The following is a 22,209-nucleotide window of genomic DNA, read 5'->3' on the forward strand; positions in this document are numbered from 1 at the left end:
AGCAAAGTAGCATGAACAGCTATTATAGTGTCAAGGGAACAGTCAACTTCTGGCTAAAGAACTTTTGTGGAAATTTGAAGTGACATTTACTAAGCATGCAAGTGGCAACTAACTAAAGATCAAAATTGTGCCAGCATTCATTTATATAATTACACTTTCTTTCATTGTTCAAATGTAACAAAATAGCCAATTTGAACAAAGGAATATGCATTAAAAACAGAATTAATTTAAGGGTAAAATGAAAGGGCAATAGCCTTGCTGGAATGCAGATGTGCCATTCATAATTACCCAACAAAATTAAAACCTCACTCTGCCGATATCATGCTTGGAGTCAGGTGACCCATTTCTGGCCGACGCTTACACCTCCAAACCACAGGACTAGACTGAGAGAGTCATTTGTTTTGAAGAAGAAATAAAACTGGATTCAACTCTTTCAGAAAAAAACAAAATACTGTAATTCAGAATAAAAGTTAGGAAACAAAGAAAATAATTTTGGCCAGTCAAATTCACTTCTGCAACAAACCAAGTACAGTGAACTCTCCACTTGAATGTACGAGAGACATAAATCCACCCATTTAAATTTCCAAATGAAAGCGGTGTACAATCATGCCTGATATCCAAAAGTAAACAGTGAAATCCAGAATATTCATTCAGCTTTATTTCTCTGCTGTGCTTTCCATAAACAACATTTCATTCCAGGGTTGCCGACTGGAGATCAATCTGAGGCGCAAGAGTGGCCATAGTGTCACTGACTATGAAGCCAAAAGCTTCCTGCTGGCCTGGGAATTGGTTAACACACAAAAGGATCCACATTTAACTCCACATCTGAACTGAGCATGGCATTGACAACAGCACTACAATTTGTCTCATCACTCAGAAGGATACAAAATTTGTTCAGATTTTGCCATTCTGAATGAGAAAACTTTGCTAAAGGCAATTTTTGGGTGGAGGCAGCTTCGTCCTCAGCCATATTACCTGATTCCAAGAGCTTAGGGAACTTAAATATACTTTTGGTCAAATTCACTTAACAATGTTGATCAACTGGATGAGATTCTAGTGGTAAACTCCACTGTGCAACTGTACCAAGTTAGTATTTGGGTCTTCAGGACAGCAGATACAGGAAGAAAATGGACAAGGAACAAGAAAAGAAATTGAAGTCACAATTCAATTAAAGTTAGTCTTTTTTTTCCTCACCTTAGCAATGTGCTCAAGCCACCGACCCAAACCAATGAAGACAAACAGCATCGGAGGTGTATCGAAGAAAGTTATGGGGTTCACTTTGGCCTTTTCTGCCATAGCAATGGCAAGAATGACACAGGAATATAAGAAAGCAATCGTTGTAGCTAGAACTATCAGCACATCCATGTTGGCAGTTTTGTGCTTGAGTGCTTTGTATGCTTGGATATAGAAATACCATCCACCTACAAACTAAAAGAAAAACTGATTAAAAACAGACAGAGGGACAGACAGAGGGACAGACAGAGGGACAGACAGAGGGACAGACAGAGGGACAGACAGAGGGACAGACAGAGGGACAGACAGAGGGACAGACAGAGGGACAGACAGAGGGACAGACAGAGGGACAGACAGAGATGGTTTGACCTCAGGTGAGGGGAGAGGTTGAGAAGAAGAGCCTTTTGTGGTAATCTAAGCTGGTAATGGGAATTGAACCCATACTGCTGGCTTCACTCTGCATTGTGAACCAGCTGTTCAGTTAACTGAGTGAACCAACTGCCAACGTTTTAAGTAAACACTTTGCAATACACACCTTTCATTAACATCTTTCCACAAAAAACTCAATTAAGCGCAAAAGTATAGTAAATGTAAACAACTAAAATTAAAGAATCATTCACTCTGGGTCGAATTGGGTATTGTGTAACTATGCTTAAATTAGCCATATGTGAAGGTTGGAGCACTCAGCAAAAATGACAAAAAACCTGACGGACTAGCAAAAAGTCACAGCTGCTTCTAATAAGTATCGAGCCTTAGAGTCACAGAGGTCTACAGCACAGAAAAAGGCCCTTCAGCCCATTGAGTTTGTGCCAGTCAAAAACAACCTAACAGCTCGAATCCTACTTTCCAGCACTTGTCATATAGTCCTATATGCCTTAGTATTGCAAGTGTACATCTCAACACTTCATAAATGTAATGAGGGTTACTGTTCAGAGATAGTGATAGTTAGATGATCAGATTTAAGGAGCTGGAAACCTCATTGACCTTGGTCTTTCTCATGTAGTAATAGACTTGCAGGACAAGGAAAGGTATAAACACTTTTTGCCTCCTGACAGCTCCAAGCACTTCACAGCAACTCAGTGCCTCTGAAGCGTAGTCACCGCAGAAACAAGAACATAAGAAATGAAAGTAGGTAATTTGGCCCTTGGACCCTGCTCTGGTCAATCAACATGATGTTTACTGATCTGCTACATCAACTCCACCACCCTGTTTTGTCCCTTGATTCTCACCATACTCAAAAGTCTCATCAACTTCTATTGTGAATGTACTCCAAGAGCATCCATGGGTTCAAGGTAGAAAATTCCAAAGTCTCTCAACCTCTTGAGTGAAGAAACTTCTTCTCATTTCAGCACTAAATGGCTGACCAGCATTCTGACACGATCACCCATCTTCGAAAATTTCATAACTAGGAGAAACATTTCCTCAGAAACCACATGGTAAAGCCTCACATTTTTTGGAACTCTGAAGAACATAAGCCTAGCCTTCAGATTCTTGTAGCATAGTGATAGCGTCCTATCTCTGAGCTAGAAAGTCTGTGTTCAAACACTTCTGCTGGATGTGTTTCATAACATATCGGAACGTCTGGGGAATGTTGCTACTCAAAAGGACCTGGGGGGCAGGTTCATAGTTCCTTGAAAGTGGAGTCGCAAGTAGACAGTATGGTGAAGGTAGCATTTGACACGGTTGCCTTCATTGGTCAGTGAAGGAATTGAGATGTCATGTTGCAACTGTACAGAACATTGATGAGGCCACTTTTAGAATGTTGCATACAGTTCTGATTAACCAATTATTGGAAGGATGTTGTGAAACTTGAAAGGATTCAAAAAAGATTTACAAGAATGTTGCCGCAATTGGAAAACTTGAGTTATAAGGAGAGGCTGAATAGGTTAGGACTATTTTCATTGCAGCTTTGGGGGCTGAGGGGTGACCTTACTGATGTTTCTAAAATCATGAGGGGCATGATTCGGGTGAATAGCCTAGGTCTTTTTTCCTGGGGAGGGGAGTCCAAACTAAAGAGCATAGGTTTAATGTGAGAGGGGAAAGATTTAAAAGGGACCTGAGGAGCAACTTTTTCACGCAGAGAGTGATGCATATATGGAGCAAGTTGCCAAGGCAGAATGGAGGCGAGTACAATTACAACATTTAAAAGGCATCTGGATGGATGCATGAATAGGAAGGATTTAGAGGGATATGGGTCAAATGCCAGCAAATGGGTCAAAATGGGCAGCACGGTGGCTCAGTGGATAGCACTGCTGCCTCACAGCACCAGGGTCCCAGGTTCAATTCTCAGCCTTGGGTGACTGTGTGGAGTTTGCACATTCTCCCTGTGTCTGCGTGGGTTTCTTCTGGGTGCTATGGTTTTTTCCCCACAGTCCAAAGATGTGCAGGTCAGGTGAATTGGCCAAGGTAAATTGCCCATAGTGATAGGTGCATTAGTCAGAGAGATGGTCTGGATGGATTACTCTTTGGAGGGTCGGTGTGGACTTGTTGGGCCAAAGGGTCTGTTTCCGCACTGTAGGGAATCTAATCTAATCATCAGTTGGACCCTTTAGTCCAACTCGTCAGCAAGGACGATATGGACTAAAGGGTCTGTTTTCCTGCTATATGACTATGTTGATTAAAAGTAATTACGAACATAATCTATTCATTCTCTGCTCATGGGGTCATGCCCTCAACCAGGAACCAGTCTAAACTTAGTTGCACTCCCTCTAAAATGTAAATAAATTCTTACCTAGGCAAGGAGACTAAAACAGAGCACAGTATTCCAAGTGTGGCCTCATTAATATCCTTTATAAATGAGGTAAGGTTCAATTAGTCAGACTCTAATTTCTTTGTAACAAAAACCAGAATACAATTGGGCTTCCTAATCACTGATGTACCTATATGTTAGCTTTCTGCGACTAACATGCAAGGACACCCAAATTTCTTTTCCAAACGCAAACATTGCCCAGATTCTCACCATTGACAAAATATGTTGTAGTTTTATTTCTCCTGCCAAAGTTGAGTACTTCTCACTTCTCCATGTTGTACACCATCTGCCATGTTCTTACTCACTCATTTAGCCAAGCTCGTCCAATTATTTTTTTAATGATTAAAATTCTTAAGTCCAAAAAACATCTTCTCTGTACCCTCTCCAGTACAATCACACCTTTGAGATAGTGGAGTGACCAGAACTACATACAGAACATGAACACCGAGTCTTAATGCTTTTAGTATTTTTAACATAACCTCCAAGTTCTTGCATTGTGTGTCCTAGTTAATAAAGACAAATATTCTGCATGTTTCCTTCACCACCTTGTTGATCTGTCTCGCCACTTCCAAGCATCTGTTAGCATGCACTTGAAGATCCTACTGTTCTGCTTATTTCCCAGTATCCTACCATTTATTGTGTATTCTCCTGTCTTGCTATCTTTCCCAAAAATAATAATTCACAATCCTCCAGAGTTCTGCCAAGATGACATCTCCATTAATATCTTCCTGTAGCTACACAACCAATTCTTTTAGCAGCTGCAACTTTATCACTTCATTCCACACAATTTTTATGGTTCTAATCATTTTTTGCAGAATTGGGCCTTTGGTCTCTGTCACAAGCTTCCTTTGATCTCCTTCAGTGAACTTTAACCCACAACCGTCTAATTCAGAGGTAAGAATTATGCCAAAAGCCATAGTTAACAGCACAAAAACACAAATTATCCCCTCTCCCTATGGGTGGCTTAAGAAATTCTACTGCCTCGCCCAGTACTTAGTATCAGCAGGTAGAAATGCACAGCTGCATAGGCAGATTACTTATCATATGTAAATGCTTAAAAAAAATTCACTATTCTTACTCATTTCTTTAAAACAATAACATCTGTAGTGCTCTTTGATGGTTCTCTGGCTGGTGTTATGCTGTCATAAGGAACAACTTAAATATGGCACCGAAAGGTCCATATAAAGTTAAACAATGGTATGGGATCTAGAACAAGATTCAGCATCCATGGATCTGGTGGAAAGGAGATGATGCAAAACAAAAAAAAAATCAGCCAAAGTGAGGAGAAGCCATCCACTTTAAACAGCAGTTTCTATAACCAAAGATGTCATCAGAGACAATGCATTTTTAGTTTTTAAGACATAACAGGCTCAAACTACTACAAACTTCCAGACTCAATATTGAATTAGAGAATTTTTAAAATTTATCCCCATTTTGTGTAGCAGATGCTGGTAATGGATTGGCTAATTGTATTTACACCTCCCTCAGACTTTTATTTCTTTTATTGTGTGATTGTTTGCTGTTGTGAACATCCAGGTGATAAATTTTAACATATGACTTTTTAGCTGTAGGATTAAAACTTAACTGGAGAAAATGGCATAAATGCAATGCAGGACATGGAAGGCTATTACACTACAAAGATCGGGATTATGTAGCTTTAAGAGGTTAACAGCTCGAAAAGTAGGATGAGAAACATGTGGGCTTGCTAAAATAATGACAAATAGTATCCACAGTACTTGCAGTAGATTATAGAGATTGATTTGAGAGTTAAAGCTAAATTAGTTTAGATTAGATTAGATTTCCCTCCAGTGTAGAGACAGGCCCTTCGGCCCAACAAGTCCACACCAACCCTCCGAAGAGTAACCCACCACGACCCATTTCGCTCTGACTAATGCATCGAACTCTATAGGCAATTTAGAATGGCCAATTCATCTAACCTGCACATCTTTGGACTATGGGAGGAAACTGGAGGAAACCCACGCAGACACGGGGAGAATGTACAAACTCCACACAGACAGTCACCCATAGCTGGAATCGAACCTGGGTCCTTGGCAGTGTGAGGCAGCAGTGCTAACCACTGAACCACCATTAAACACATTCAGTGAATTCAAAGGCTGTAAAATGCATTTACTGCGTTAAAGAAGCAATTATAGATAAATTAAACATAAAAGTCAGTTTAAGGATAGATCAGATCGGCCTGTGCACCATGTCTTGGGTTGAGGTTAAGAAGGTTCACTAGCTTCATGTTGTCTCGAGTTTTTGGCTATGAGAGAGCTGAAGTAAAGGCGCAGCTTCAGGTAGTTCAAGTGCTACTTTTAGCAGACTACAGATTGTTAGAAATTCCCCCAAAAGCGAAGTTTCTGTGCCATGTAAAAACGTTAGGGTTAAAAAAAATCCCTGGGAGTCATTGATAGTTCAGGGCAGCTGAGAGCAGGGTGATAGAAGCCCACAAGCAGTAATTATGGATCAGAGAAGACTAAAGTTTAGGGAAATTCAGTGCCAGTTTAGGTGAAGCAAGCTGCACTATAAAAGCCAAAACTGAGTTGGTCATTAGATAGTTGGAAACAATCTCAAGCGTTTGCTGGAGATGGAATGTTAAGTAAGATTTGGTGACTCTCTGTCATTAATCTTTAGATGGAATCTGCCTGGACTACATGGGCCATTAAACTGCGGTCTAAGTGTTCAAAGAGGTTGTGTGTTTACCTCCTATTAATTCAGAATGTTAAAAAGGAGTTCAGTCTGTGTTCTATAGCAAATGCTAGTTTAGAATCATTATCTGGCTTGTTCAGTGTACCTATAGGTCACGGTTGCTTAGACTGTACAAAACATTGTGGTGTTTCAACTCAATCCTTGAATCCTGCTACTTATTGCAGGATTAAAGGTTGATCAAACCAGATCATAAAGAACCAGTTTATCCAGTATTCTCATAACTGGGATCATAACTCTGCTTTGTCTTGCAACATTATTTTTGTCATTTAATCATTCCTACTTTCCACCCTACAGCAGAATTTCTTTTTTGTTTTACTACCTCTCCCACCACTGTACTTACTTTAAAATAGCCTAACTTTTTCCAGATTTGATGAAAGGTCATTGATCTGAAACATGAACTCCATCCCACTCTCTCGATAGACACTGTCTGACTTGGTGAGGATTTCCAACATTTTCCTTTTTTATGTTTTAGTCTTTACTGTGTTGGTCTAACAACTGATTCACGCTCAGTACCCAGGCATACATATGAACAATGACCAGTGGAGAATGGAACCACAAATCAGAAATGAATCAACTATTTCAAAACAGGGAGTCAGAACACAGAAAAATTGACAAAAGTATGCGCTAATTGAAAAATGGCTAATGTTAGAATCACAATTTCACAACAGGATTTCAACTTTATGGTCACTTATTGTGTTTGAGTATCCAGAAACAGAATAAAAATTAATTTCAGCATATCCAAATCAGACAAAACATACCTGAACTGGAACACAGAGTATGAAGGACAACAAATTCATAATGGAAAGCCCTGGAAGGAGTTGCCGCTCCAGAAACATTGAGGCATGGTGTTTTTCAAGCTCATTCGGTGTTGAGCTATTCTGATGGCTTTTGTAGAATGCATGGTCTACAACTATCATGTAAATCATCATGATCATCACAGGAACGCAAAAAAATAAACTGACGAAGAAGGATCTCCTCCATCTGACAAAAACAAATCACAATAGAAGTATTTTGTTTATTACCAGAACTTAACCAGCCAGAATAGAAGCAGACTTAAAAAAAAACAAAAATTAACAGTACAGAATTGGATGATCTTGTCCTTTTAATTTTGTAGCAAAGCCATGCTGAAATGTTTCCAATAAACTGGGCTGGTTTCAATCCAGCATCGCAGAGCCAATTCTTATTTTTGATGGTCAGAAGGCTTCCTAGTATGTTCTCACAATGATATAAAGAAATCCAACATTGGTCTTTACGTTCCATCAGACAATTTAATATCTAGGTCTCTTGGCTGAAACAAACCAAAATACTAATTTGAAATTGCCACAAGGATAACCTGACCTACACAAATTGACAAAGATTCATGAAACAAGTGTGGTTTCGATCAAAGATAGCCAGAGCTGATATCAATATATTTGCTAATGGCATTAAAATCAGCCAGACCTGCTCAATGGGATGTGTGAAGAGATAGCCATATTCTATTTGATTTATGCTATTACAAGAATATTTACATACTGGAGATAAAACCTCACCTGCAATTATCAACCCTTTTACAAGGAGCTAGTTTTGGCAGACCAATGATGATGGAATTAAGAATGCAGAACTGAACACAGACCAAGAAGGTTCTCTGCCTCTCAAAAGGAAAGCACCTCGCTTGACTGCACTTACTGCAAAGAAGCAGGAGAAAAACCAAGAACTCCAAAAGTTAATCTTAATACCTAACTGCTGATAATCTCCAAGAAACCAACTTGCTGAACTATGGTCTCATGTTAAAACTCTAGGCCTCAAGGACACTCAAAGGATCTAGACTGCATATCAGTTTATCTTTCTTTCTACTGGACATAATCCTCTTTTAACTTTCTAGCAGCGTACATGGTAGTGTGAGGGCACAATTACTGAATTAAGGCCATATGTTTGATAAGTGTTATTTTTGTTGAGGTTAGTAGATATTTAAATTGCTCTTTTACACATTAAGAAACTTGCATTGTCCTTGCTCGCAGTATAAACAAATGTTAACTATATTTTAACTGGAGAAAGGCATAGCCTCATGCTAAAAGAAACTTAACCTTTGTTGCGACCAACCAAAAATGAGACAGTTCATGCCTCTCCCTTACTCATAAGTGTAAAAAGGAACTAACATACAGTTTGCAGCATCGAATATGGTATAACTACACACAACTGTTGTTGTGATTAAGAGCCGAAGTGAGAGTGGAAAGATATTGTGGCACAGATATCCCCCCTTGATGCAATCTATGTAAAATTTATTGCAGAAAATAGGACAAACTTTTCTCTTATAATCTTCCTCTCTCCTGACCACCTGCCACAAAGGAAGTGCTTCCATCATTTTCTTTAAAAAATGAACAAGTGCCGACAGTCATTACTTTGAAAAACAGGCAAGACTTCATTCCCAGTTAAAGCCATGTCATCTTTCACACAAGTACTACGTTACAGTATTGATTCAAAAATCATTGAGTCAGATCTACAACTTCTACAAATATGCAATTGCCACATATATTCAAGTTTTCCCACCCTTTTTTGTTCTTACAGAGATAGACAGCTACTTTTCACTTCAGTTACTCTACTGTCAGGTAGTTCATTGTTTATCCTCGGATTTTGTTTCCATTAACTCATTAATTGTGCAAGGTTTTGGCCTCTGTTCTCAAAATAACCTCCTCCATTAATTATACATTTTCCTCATGATTCTATTCTATACTTACCAAACTCTTTCGAATGCAGATCCACAACTATTCACAAAGTTTGGTTCTCACAACGAAAATTAACTCCCAAACAACTCTCCCTATGCTCCAGTGGATAATGAAACTTTAAACTCTTTCAAATCATCAGAAAGCTTCTCCTACAAGTTGATGAACGGAGTGCAGTGCTATACAGGTCTGTACTGAGGCCTTAACATTTTGCAATTTACATCAATGACTTTGATATGGGGAGCTAAACCCGTAGATGACACCAAGACAGGGAGGGAACTATGTTGCGAAGATGACAAAAGTTTGCAGATGGATATGGTTAAGTTGAATAATTTGCAGATGGAGAAAAACATAAACTTGTTCACTTGGACAGGAAGAATAACAAAGGTATTACTTAAATAGAGAACCACTGTGGAACTTTGTGTCTTCTAGTGCATGAGTCACGAAGCATTAGTCTGCAGATATATCAGATAGTCTAGAAGGTTAATGGGATGTTATCCTTCTTACAAGTATTACTAAAGAATTGAATGAAACAGTAAGGATGTTTTGTCTCAGTTAGATATGGCATTGGTGAGGGTGAGACCACATCTCCAATACAGAGTGCACTTTTAGTTTCCTTATTCAAACAAGATATAAATGGACTGGAAACTCTTCAGAGGATGTTTACGAGAATGATATCTGGAATAAATAGGTTGACTTATGAGGAGAGACTGGCTGGAGTTATTTCCATTGGTGCTTAGTAGAGTCAGGAATGACTTGAAATGCATATGATGCTGAGTGGTCTTGACAAAGTGGATGCAGAAAGGATGTTTCCTCTTGGGATTCACTTCAGAATTAGAACACACTGCTATCTTTTCAGGATAGAGATGAGAAGAACTTATTTTGTCTGTGGGGTGAGACACTTTGAAACACATTGCCTCTGAAGACAGTGAGGGTGGAGTCACTACATGTCTTGTACCACTGGTGATTCAATTATCTTATTGAATGACAAAGCAGGCTCAAGAAGCCAAAGGGTCTACTTCTGCTCCTATTTTTTGTGATAAAACGTTCTACATCCTTCAGCTTAATGTGGAGATCAACTTCAAATGCGGAAATGGAATTTACCGACTGATTTCTTCTCTATGATCCAAGTGGCTAGCAGAGCGATCTCTTTTGACTAAGGATGCTTCAAAGCCCAGATCCTATTAAAAAAAATTAAGATTCAGAACTCCAGTAATATTTACACTTTTCACTGGTTCAACACAACAATCTAGCAGCAGTTGTACAGTAGATTATATTCAACTGTGTAAAGAATTATAATGCATACCATTAGGAAGGGGAGCATTTATTGGTGATCTCCAATTGTTCTCAAGTAGTTAATGGTGGGCATCCTTATTGAACTGTTGCAGTGCATGTTGTCATGACTTAGCTGGGAACAATGCACCGCTAATCATACCTAACTCTTCCTCAAACCATCACAAAACATACAAGTATATAAAATCCCAATGAGATGATCAAGATAATCAATTTGTCTGTTAGACAGCTCCTCAGGACAAGAGTAATTCACATCAGTTTGTATGGTAACAGATGTAAATAACTATTTATTGTAACACACTTAACTTTAACAAAACCAGGGAAATATAATATTTCTAGCTTGTGAAACTCAAACTATACCCTTTCAAAACCCCAATTACAAACACAATCACAATTAAGCCACATAAAAGACAATCTGTTTAACACACACACTATAGATAGCGAGAGAGCGAACGAGATAAAAAATCAAAGGGTGATAGCAAATGCTAGCACCAGAGAACCAAGGTCAGAGCCAGAGCCAGAAGGTGGATGACGCTCAGTGGGCAGACAACACCCAGAGGGCGAGACAGAGGCAGTGTCAGCGAGACAGCATGAGCACAAGCGAGAGACAAAGCTCTGGGTGTTTCTTCTATTGTACTGCTGCTGGCACTTGCAGCATTTTAAGTCTTCAGCTTAACCAAAGGGCTGTTGTCAGGCAGAATCTCCTTGACTCTAAAGACTCCTTCTGCCAGTCAGTCTCAAATTTTCCCTCCCACAGTCTCCAAAAGATTATGCGGAATCGTAAAGCTCAATAATTAAAACCCTCGATTTCCAAGTTGCAAAACTCTCCTGGCTTTTCAGTTATACGACTCCAACTTCTATTTGGGTTTTTATGAAAAATATGGAGGGACTTGCAACGTGTTGACTACACTTCTCCATTGTTTTCAGATAGCGTGTTTCAGGATCTCAACTCAGTAATGATGAATGAATAGTAACAAATATTCATTTTAGGATGACATAAAAATTTGAGGAACTCAAAGCCTACACTGCCTCTATTTATCCACTGTGTTTGGATTGAGACGATGCTGTTGAATAAACTGAGTTGCTGCAGTGCATCCTGTAGAGAGCACACACTGCAGTTACAGTGGCAAAGGCTTTCAATATTCAAGATACCCATAATATGGATCTACAAATATAATCAGAAAACACACCAAGTTTCTATTTATTATTATGTTGATCAGGCATCAAAAATATACTTAAGCCAGGAAGGTCAGTCCAGTAGCAATCAAGTCAAATATAATTACCATAATACTGTTCTCAGGCAATATCAGGAGTGGTACATGCAGAAATAGACAAAGCATTCTGAAGAAACATAAGATGTTACAGTAGTAAATGTATAAAGGGTCTGCAAATTTTCAGTTAATAACAGAAAAGATTAAAATCATCCAAACTCACCTCGATGCATTTGATGACATCACGAGGGCCAATGCACTCTTTATCAAATCTGATGTGAGCTTTATTGGTTGCAAGCGCCACTGATGTATAAAGTATACCTTTGGTTTTCATAAGTGTTGACTCAATATTATGAACACATGAGGCACAAGTCATTCCTCTCACCTAGGTAAAAGTTAAAGAACATGACAGAAATGTTTTGTTGAGATAGCAAAGAGGGTTGAGAAGGGTGATGCTGTTGACATCATGTACTGCACACAGATTTCTGAAAGACGCCTCTTGAAGTGCTTGCCATTTACTTGAAAGCCTCAAGGAATAAAATGTACATTGACAGCATTGTTTGCTAAGTGAATCAAAACAGATGATTTTCACACTAATGGAAGATATACTGTGCATTACCCAATGGTTTGTATGAGGATCTCTGCTTTGCTTGATTTATATTAATGATCATACTTGATGGGCCAGGCACAAGTTGAAAATTCACAAAAGGCATAATTTGTAAGTACTGTGAACTATGAAGAGGACACTGACAGACTTCAAGGGGAGACAGACAAAAGTTATTGACCATCTCCAACAAAACAGAATCTAATCATCGATCCTTGACATTCAGAAGCATTACCGTTACTGAACACCCAACTATCAATCTTCTGGAAATTGTCAACGAAAGAATGAATGATTTTATTGTTTTGTGTACTTCACAGTGAAAACAGTCACCATGATTCTGGCACCATCTTGAATAGACCAGAACAGTCAAGATAAGGTGTCGCAAAAAAGGTTGATACACAAGCTAAGACCACAAGTCATAATTTATTAGCTTCGCCAGAGGACAGGCTAACCAACAGTAAGCCGAGAGGTAGGATAAATGGGTCTTTTTCTGGTTGGCAAGACATAACTAATGGGGTACTACAGGGTTTAGTCCTCAGGCCCAACTATTTACTAGCTATATTAATAACTTCAATGTAGGGACAGAAAGTGCTGTAGCTAAATTTGCAAAAGACAACAAACCAAGTTGCAGTGGAATAACTAAGAAATTTACAAAAAGACATGGATAGATTAGATGAATGGGCCTAATGATTCTGGGTGCCCTCATGCATGAATCGCAGAAAACTAGTGTGCAGATACAGCAGGTAATAAGGAAGGCCGAAGTATTTCTTGCAAAAAGAATACAGCATAAAAATAAGGAAGTGTTGCTGTAACTATATTGGTTAGAATTATTTCCCTTGAAATAGTGAACAATTCAGCGATATTTGAACTCTATACTCACAACAAGTTCCAACTGACCATCTGATCCATCATAGTCCTCCAGTACAGAGGCTCCAAAGCCCAGTTCCTTTATTAAGTCTGCAATATCGGGGGGCTTTACGATACCTGGGTTATACCTCACTTCTGCTTTTCCAGCCATTAGAGCAACCAATACAGAATATATTCCTTGAAAGAATAAAAAAAACTCACATTAAATGACAACACTGCAGCCTTTGCTAAAAAGCTCAAAATAATTTCAGCATTTATGCTCATTTACCATTAACACACCCACATGCTGCTAACAAATCTGCAGTTGCTGAACAAGTTAAAAGCAGACATTTCTGATTAAGATGCAAAAGGTTCATAAGTAGCACCTTTGTTAGGTTATTTCACTGATGAATTTTAACTTAAAAGGAATTTTATACACATAGAACACAAAAATAGAAAATGAAAATGGCAATGTGAACTTCAATCAAGGAACAAAGTTCCAGACACAGATTGCTAACACTGAAATGAGTTGCAATAGGAATTTTGTTTCCAGATTTTTTTTTATTTCGAAAGCATTTCCAACTTGACCATTTCCCAAATAAGGCTAATTTTTTTTTTCGACAAGAGATAAAAATGCAGTCAAGGCGTTTAAGGGTTACTGCGGATTATATCTGCAATAAATGCTGTTGGTTGCGAATCTTATCAGATCAAATGGATCAGTTGGAGAGACAGTTAGAAGCAATGAGGAATTTGCAACAGCAACAGTATATGATGGATGGCAGTTAGAGGAAGGGGGTAAAGTCTCAGATACAGTCACAAAGATGGGGTAAGTCCAGGAAAGGTAAGAGGGGTAGGCAACTAGTGCAGGAGCCTTCTGTGGCTATACCCATTTCAAACAAGTATGCCGTTTTGGAAAATGATGGGGGGGTAATGGATTCTCAGGGGAACATAGCACAAACAGCCAAGTTTCTGGTATTGAGACTGGCTCTAATGCAACGAGGGGTACATCGGGTTCCAAGAGATCAATTGTGTTCAGGGATTCTCTAGTCAGAGGTACAGAGGGACCTTTCTGTGGCCAGCAACGAAAAATCAGAATGGTGTGTTGCTTCTCTGGTGCCAGTATCAAGGATGTGTCAGACAGGCTACAGAATGATCTCATGGGGGAGACGGGTCAGCAAGAGGTCATTGACCACATGGGAACCAACGACATAGGAAGAGAAAGGGTTGAGATTCTGAAGGGAGATTACAGAGAGTCAGGCAGGAATTTAAAAAGGAGGTCCTCAAGAGTAGTAATATCTGGATTACTCCTGGTGCTATGAGCTAGTGAGGGTGGGAAGAGGAGGATAGAGCAGATGAATGCATGGCTGAGGAGCTGCTGTATGGGAGAAGGATCCACATTTTTGGATCATTGGAATCGCTTTTGGGGTAGAAGTGACCTGTACAAGGAGGACGGTTTGCACCTAATTTGGAAGGGGACTAATATACTGGCAGGGAAATTTGTTACAGCTGCTCGGAAGGATTTAAACTAGTAAGTTGGGAGGAGTTTGTGGGGGACCTAGGGAGATAGCGAGGAAACAGATCAATCGGAGACTGGTACAGTTGAGAACAGAAGCAAGTCAAAACAGTCAGGGCAGGCAGGGACAAGATAGGACTAATAAATTAAACTGCATTTGTTTCAATGCAAGGGGCCTAACAGGGAAGGCAGATGAACTCAGGGCATGGTTAGGAACATGGGACTGGGATATCATAGCAATTACAGAAACATGGCTCAGGGATGGGCAGGACTGGCAGCTTAATGTTCCAGGATATAAATGCTACAGGAAGGATATAAAGAGAGGCAAGAGAGGAGGAAGAGTGGCGTTTTTGATGAGGTTTAGCATTACAGCTGTGCTGAGGGAGGACATTCCTGGAAATACATCCAGGGAAATTATTTGGGTGGAACTGAGAAATAAGACAGGGATGATCACCTTATTGGGACTGTATTGTAGACCCCCTAATAGTCAGAGGTGAAATTGAGAAACAAACTTGTAAGCTGATCTCCGCTATCTGCAAGAATAATTGCATGGTTTTAGTAGGGGATTTTATCTTTCCAAACATAGACTGGGACTGCCATAGTGTTAAGGGTGTAGATGGAGAGGAATTTGTTAAGTGCATACAAGACAATTTTCTGATTGAGAGCTGAAAAATGTGTTGCTGGAAAAGCACAGCAGGTCAGGCAGCATCAAAGGAGCAGGAGAATCGACGTTTCGGGCATAAGCCCTTCTTCAGGAAGAAAGGCTTATGCCCGAAACATCGATTCTCCTTCTCCTTTGATCCTGCCTGACCTGCTGCGTTTTTCCAGCAACACATTTTTCAGCTCTGATCTCCAGCATCTGCAGTCCTCACTTTCTCCTAATTTTCTGATTCAGTCTGTGGATGTACCTTCTATAGGTGGTGAAAAACTTGACCTACTCTTGGGAAATAAGACAGGGCAGGTAACTGAGTGCTAGTGGAAGAGCACTTTGGGGCCAGCAACAATAATTCCATTAGATTTTAAATTGTGATGGAAAAGGATAGACCAGATCTAAAAGGGACGTCATGTCTTGGCTGTACAGGACATTGGTTAGGTCATTGTTGGAATAGAGTCGATTTTACTGCTCCTGAGATGCTGCCTGAATCTCTGTGCTTTTCCAGCACCACTCTAATCTAGACTCTGGTTTCCAGCATCTGCAGTCATTGTTTTTACCACTGTTCGAATATTGTGTGCAATTCTGGTCTCCTTCCTGTCAGAAAAATGTTGTGAAACTTGAAAGGGTTCAGAAAAGATTTACAAGGATGTTGCCAGGGTTGGAGAATTTGAGCTATGAGGAGAGGCTGAACAGGCTGGGGCTGTTTTCCCTGGAGCATCGGAGGCTGAGGGGTGACCTTATAGAGGTTTACAAAATCATGTGGGGCATGGATAGGGTAAGTAGACAAAGTCTTTTCCCTGGGGTCAGGGAGACCTGAACTAGAGGGCATAGGTTTAGGGTGAAAGGGGAAATATATAAAGGGACCTAAGGGGCAACTTTTTCACACAGAGGGTGGTACGTATGGAATGAGCTGCCAGAGGAAGTGGTGGAGGCTGGTACAATTGCAACATTTAAGAGGCATTTGGATGGGTATATGAATAGGAAGGCTTTGGAGGGATATGGGCCTGGTGCTGGCAGGTGGGACTAGATTGGGTTGGGATATCTGGTCGGCATGGACGGGTTGGACCGAAGGGTCTGTTTCCATGCTGTACATCTTTAAGACTCTATGATCCCAAGTCTCCAATGATCTCAGCTGAAGTAAGAGTCTGGACTCTATACTCAATCCCAGAACTCTATGATAAGTGATGAAAACTTCCTGTAAGCATATGCAGATTTTATTCCCAACACTTCCTGCACAGACATCCCTCTCGGCTTTTGATCTTTTGTGTCGCAGGGCATAGAATACCCTGACAGGAACTTAATATAATTTTTTAAATCATTCAAGAAATGCACAAGCCTTCTCATCAGAAAGCTGGGAATGAGGATCAATAAGGCAGTGTTAGTTGAACATATGTTGGGTTGAATACAGCAAAGACAGTTGAGAGGAATGGGTACAACAGAGAATAAGTCCAGTAAGAAATTGAGGTTTTATCTAGTCAGAGATCATAAATTAGGAATGAAGTATAAGGAGGTAGGGAAGACAACTGGACTACAAATTTATCAAGTGATAGAGGCTCAACCTCAGACCCCACCAAAGACACGCCATGATTCTACACCATGAGTGACACACAAACAAAAACCTTTACAATGTAGATGCATAAATTGAGAAATAAAAATGATCAGCTCCTTGAACAGCATAAACATGAAGCATGTTTCTGTGGAGAAATGTCAAGTGTATTACTTAGTTCTGAATTTTACTTTTTAAGATTTAATTCATACTTTTTCAAGACCGTTAAAAATTAAAATCAACATTACCTTAAATGTATGAACACATACAGAAATGAAAAGGATGATTCAAAGTTTTGATGATAATTAAATCAGGTGAGTGAATAGAAAGTCAAATATGACTAGAATAACTTAGAGATGTCATCTGAAAGCTAAATTATATTTCAAGTACTTGATTCACTAACAAATATTGCTCCGCACACATCATATGCACTAAAGCAGAATTAAATTTAATTACACTGTCAAGATTGATTGCTACTGGTCAGAGTGGGAGTACACAGTGCCCTTGAACATTTTTTCTATTGCAAGAAAATGAAGGTTGAATTTTAAAAGTCTGCTGATTGCAGGAAGCAGGGAAAATACAAGGTTAACTTGCCCAGTTTTAAGGTTCTGATATAAGTGAGCTACAGCTGGAAAATACTTGATGGATTTCAACTTCAGCAAAGTGAAATTACAAAGAGGAATTGGAACAAATTGGATGGCTTACTTAAGCAATGAAAAGACTGAAAAAAAGTGCAGTCCCAAGAGTAGTACTGATGATATCGAAAAATTAAAAACATTGCATGAAGGGAGAAGAATTGAAGACTTAATGTGAGAAAGATGAAAGGTTATTTCAGCAGACAGTTCATTGCATAACACAACCTAAACAGGAACTATTCTGCAATGATGATGCCAAAAAAAGAAATGATATTAGATGTTTGATTTGAAATAAAAAGTTGTAACTGCACAGCAGGTTAAGTGGCATCCTAAACACAAAGCTTGATGGGAAACATTGGTCTTTTGTCCTTTCTTCCACTTTCATACACAGAATTTGCTGATCTCATCCAAAGCAGATACTAGCAGCAGTACAGCTGGTCTTAACAATGTTCACCATGGAATTAAAAAAGATCTGGAAAGCTTCCTCTTCTTGATCAGTACCCTTCTTTACAGGTATCAGATAAGGACAGGAATAAACACTGGATGTTGTCGTCTCTATGCGGTCATATGGACAGAGGAAATAGGAGCAGGAGCAGACCAAATGGCCAATCAAGCTATTCAACCATTCCACCCAATCATGGTTGATTTGGACCTCAACTCCACTTTTCTGTCTGCTTCCCATATCCCTTGATTCCCTAAAACACCAAAATCTGTCTACTCCAGCCTTAAAATGTATTCAATAATGGAAGCTTGGAAACAATCTGGGGCAAAGAATTCCCAAGATTTACAATGCTTTGCGTGAACTAATCTTTCATCTCAGTCCTAAATGATGCGTCCCTTATCCCGAGACCGTCAAATGTTTCAGATTCTCTGATCGGCACTGTCAGCCAGCATCTACGGGATCAACACTCTTCAGAAATTTTACTGTTTCTATTAGATCTCTTTTCACTCTTCCAAGGACACAGACCCAATTCCTTCAACCTCTAATCGTAACGACCTGATTCCAGGACCAAATTTGGAGAACCTTCAATGTACTGTCTCCAATCCAAGTATATCTTAAACGGGGAGACCAAAACTGCATACAGTACTGCAAATATGTTCTTACCAAATTCCTGTACAATTTTAATCAGGCTTTTTTATTCTTGCACGTTAAATGCTATTTGATTTGATGTCTTGCTGTACTTGCATGCATTACTGGTACAAGCATATGCAGTGTCTTTTTGAATAGCAACATTCAGGAGTTTCACATCATTCAAAAGACATTCTGATTTGTTATTCTTGTGGCTAAAGTGAATAACTTCACCACTACAACATAATCCATCTGTCATCTTTTTGTTCATTCACTTAACCTATCTAATGTTTTTCTGCAGCCACTTTGCATCCTTACCAAAACTAACCGACCACCCTGCATCATAGCAAACTTTGATACATTAGGAACATAGAAACAGGAGTAGGCTATTCAGTCTCTCAGGCCTGCTGTGCCATTCAATACAATCATGGCTGACCATCTACTTCAATACCTTTTTCCAATTTTCCCATATCCCTTAATGTCATTAACAAATTTGTAAATACTAATCTCCACTTCAAATAGACACAAGGAGTCAACTTTCACAGCTGATTAGGGGTACAGAATTACAAAAATTTAGAACCTTCTAATTAAAAAACAATGCTCCTCATCTCAGTCCTCTTTGGCTTCTTGTATTTTGGGAGTGCGTCCCGCAGTTCTAGACTCCTCGTTCAGCGGACACATCTTATTCACAGCTAAACTGTCGACCCCTTTAAAGTATTTTCTAAGATTCAAATGAGATTACTTCTTATTCTTCGACATTCTAAAGATGATACAGGCTCTGTTTCCCCAATCTTTTTTTGTAGGACCTTCCCACCATCCTAAGAATAAGTCGGGTGGACCTTTGAAGCACTAACTTTGACAGTTTAACATCTTAAGTAATGGGGATCAAAACTGCATACAGTACTCCTGGTGCAGTCTAACCAAGATTCTATACAATTCAAGATTTTGCTACTCCTATATTGAAATCCTCCTGTGAAAAAGATCATACCATTGATTTTCCTTATTGCTTGCTGCACCTGTATGTTAGCCTTCAGTGGTTTATTGACAAGGACATCCATGTCCTTGTATACATCTACACCTTCTAATCTCTTAGCATTTAAGAAATATTCTGTGCATCTGTTCTTCCTATCATAGTGGATAACTCACATTTTTCAACATTGCATTCTATCTATAATGTTCTTGCTAACTCACTAAACCTGTCCAAATCCTCTCATAGGCACTTAAGCATCTTCCTCACAAGTTTCCATCTAGCTTTGTATTGTCTGCAAACCTGGAAATATTACATTTAGTCTCCACATCCAAATAATTGAAAAATATTCTGAACAGGGATCCAAGGACTGATCTTTGTGGTACCTCACTTTACATAGCATGCCAACACAACAGTGACCCATATATTCCTACCTTCTACTTCCCGTCCACTAGCTAATCCATAATCCATGCCAGTATATTACCTCCTGTCACACGTGCTTTAATTCTGCTTATCAACTTCCTGTGGGAAGTGTCTAAAAATCAATTACACTAAATCACTGACTTCCTTTTATTAAACTTGCAATTTGTATCGTTAAAAAAAACTTCAACAGACTCATCAATCATAATTTTCTATTCTTCCTATCTCTTCACCGATGTCATTAATGCAGATGACAGATAGCTAATGCCTCAGCACTGACCCTTGCAGCACTTCACCATTCAGTCTGCCAACTTGAAAATGTCCAATTTCCACTTCCTGTCTGTTAAAACATCGATCAATGTTCATATTATACCCAATAGGAAAGCTGCAGATGGACAATGCGAATAACCAGTAGCTTGAGGTGTTGAGGAAAGAGGAACCATTCTTGCTCAAGAGAATGCTCCAACTGACAAGATCTCAGAGGGAGGAGAGAAGAAACCAAATTAAGACTTGAAAGACGTTTGTAATAAATATAAGTCCCATAGAAGATACAGAACAAATATGCTTACCATCTTCCTGCTTCAAGTTCCTCTCAATGTTAGCCACACATGATGCACAGGTCATGCCAGTAATCTGAATAAAGCATTTTTCTGGCACTGGGGCTTCTGCGTTCTGCTGAGGAATGCTCAACTCCTGCATCTCTCCTTTCATTGCCACCATCCCAGTTTCACATAGCCCATTCCTCATGCTTTTCCCTTTAACAGATACTTTGGGCAAAACTTCTGTTGGTAACACTGCAGGTTCGTTACTTGCTGCAATGCAATTTGCATAATAACTTCATTATAAGTTGCATTATGGAACGTGCACTAGAATTCATCAAAACCATCAATTGCACTTTTTCACTTGTCAGATATTAAGTGGATTCACACAGATAAAGTACATCATTATAAAGCAGGACGTCCCTACAGAGTATTATGTCTTTACTTGTATTCCAAGAGAGTTGCCTTTTCACACCTGTGTGACATTTCCATTTCATGCATGACCATTATTTCAGGAGCTTGCCACTGTATTACTGCCACTGTGCTTAGTTTTACACCAACTTTGTTGGTTCCTACGAAGATATATAGATCCTTACAATTAACTGAAGAGATTGAAAGTATTTTTTAAAATACATTCAGGATATCACTGGCTAGGCCAGCATTCATTGCCCATGCCTAACTGCCCAGAGGGCAGTTAAGAATCAATGGCTGTGGGTCTGCAGTCACATACAGACCAGACCAAGAAAGGATGGTACGTTTCCTTCCCTCAAGGACATCAGTAAGCCACATGGGGTTTTTCTACAATTGACAATGGTTTCATGGTCATCATTAGATTTTTAGTTCCAGATTTTAAGTGAATTCAAGTTCCATCATCTGCGATGGCGCGATTTCAACGTTACCGAGATATCAAGATGAACAGTCCAGTGATAATCCCACTTTCCCTGTATAAGTTTAAAATGGTTTTAAACTTGGGGCAAAGTGGAAGGAAAATGCATATCTACTTTGCACAGAAATCCATTTCTAACTGACCCTGTAGAAAGTGAGGGAAGTGATTGCTGGGCCCCTTGTTGAGATATTTGTATCATCAATAGCCACAGGTGAGGTGCCAGAAGACTGGAAATTGGCTAGCATGGTGCCACTATTTAAGAAAGGTGGTAAGGAAAAGCCAGGGAACTATAGACCAATGAGCCAGCCATCAGTGGCAGGCATGCTTTTGGAGGGGATCTGGAGGGACAAGATTTACATGCATTTAGAAAGGCAAGGACTGATTAGGGATAGTCAACTTGGCTTTGAGCATGGAAAATTGCGTCTCACTAACTTGATTGAGTTTTTTTGAGAAAATAACAAAGATGATTGATGATGTCCACTACTTTTCATCATTTGAATAAATGATTTGGATGTGAACATAGGAGGTATAGTTAGTAAGTTTGTAGAGGGCACCAAAATTGGAGGTGTAGTGGACAGCGAATAAGGTTACCTCAGATTACAATAAGTTATTGATCAGATGGGCAAATGGGTCAG

The 22,209-nt window shown here is 39.4% G+C and overlaps 1 protein-coding gene across 3 annotated transcripts in view; it reads right to left on the reverse strand.

Moving 5' to 3' along the window:
• The window catches only part of LOC122557337 (copper-transporting ATPase 1-like), a 101,622-nt gene that overhangs the window by 26,127 nt on the left and 53,286 nt on the right, over nucleotides 1-22,209 (reverse strand). For all 3 annotated transcript variants that reach the window (XM_043704941.2, XM_043704939.2, XM_087991947.1), the window contains 6 exons: nucleotides 20,719-20,961; nucleotides 13,379-13,542; nucleotides 12,118-12,279; nucleotides 10,495-10,571; nucleotides 7,450-7,672; nucleotides 1,195-1,428 (listed from right to left, as the gene is read on the reverse strand). In XM_043704941.2, coding sequence (XP_043560876.2) covers nucleotides 1,195-1,428; nucleotides 7,450-7,672; nucleotides 10,495-10,571; nucleotides 12,118-12,279; nucleotides 13,379-13,542; nucleotides 20,719-20,961 — 1,103 coding nt within the window. The remainder of the gene's footprint in view (nucleotides 1-1,194; nucleotides 1,429-7,449; nucleotides 7,673-10,494; nucleotides 10,572-12,117; nucleotides 12,280-13,378; nucleotides 13,543-20,718; nucleotides 20,962-22,209) is intronic.

This window comes from Chiloscyllium plagiosum, unplaced genomic scaffold (assembly GCF_037043375.1).
Source record: "Chiloscyllium plagiosum isolate Xiang-an unplaced genomic scaffold, Cpla_swu_hap1 HiC_scaffold_11, whole genome shotgun sequence".
Classification (NCBI taxonomy): domain Eukaryota; kingdom Metazoa; phylum Chordata; class Chondrichthyes; order Orectolobiformes; family Hemiscylliidae; genus Chiloscyllium; species Chiloscyllium plagiosum.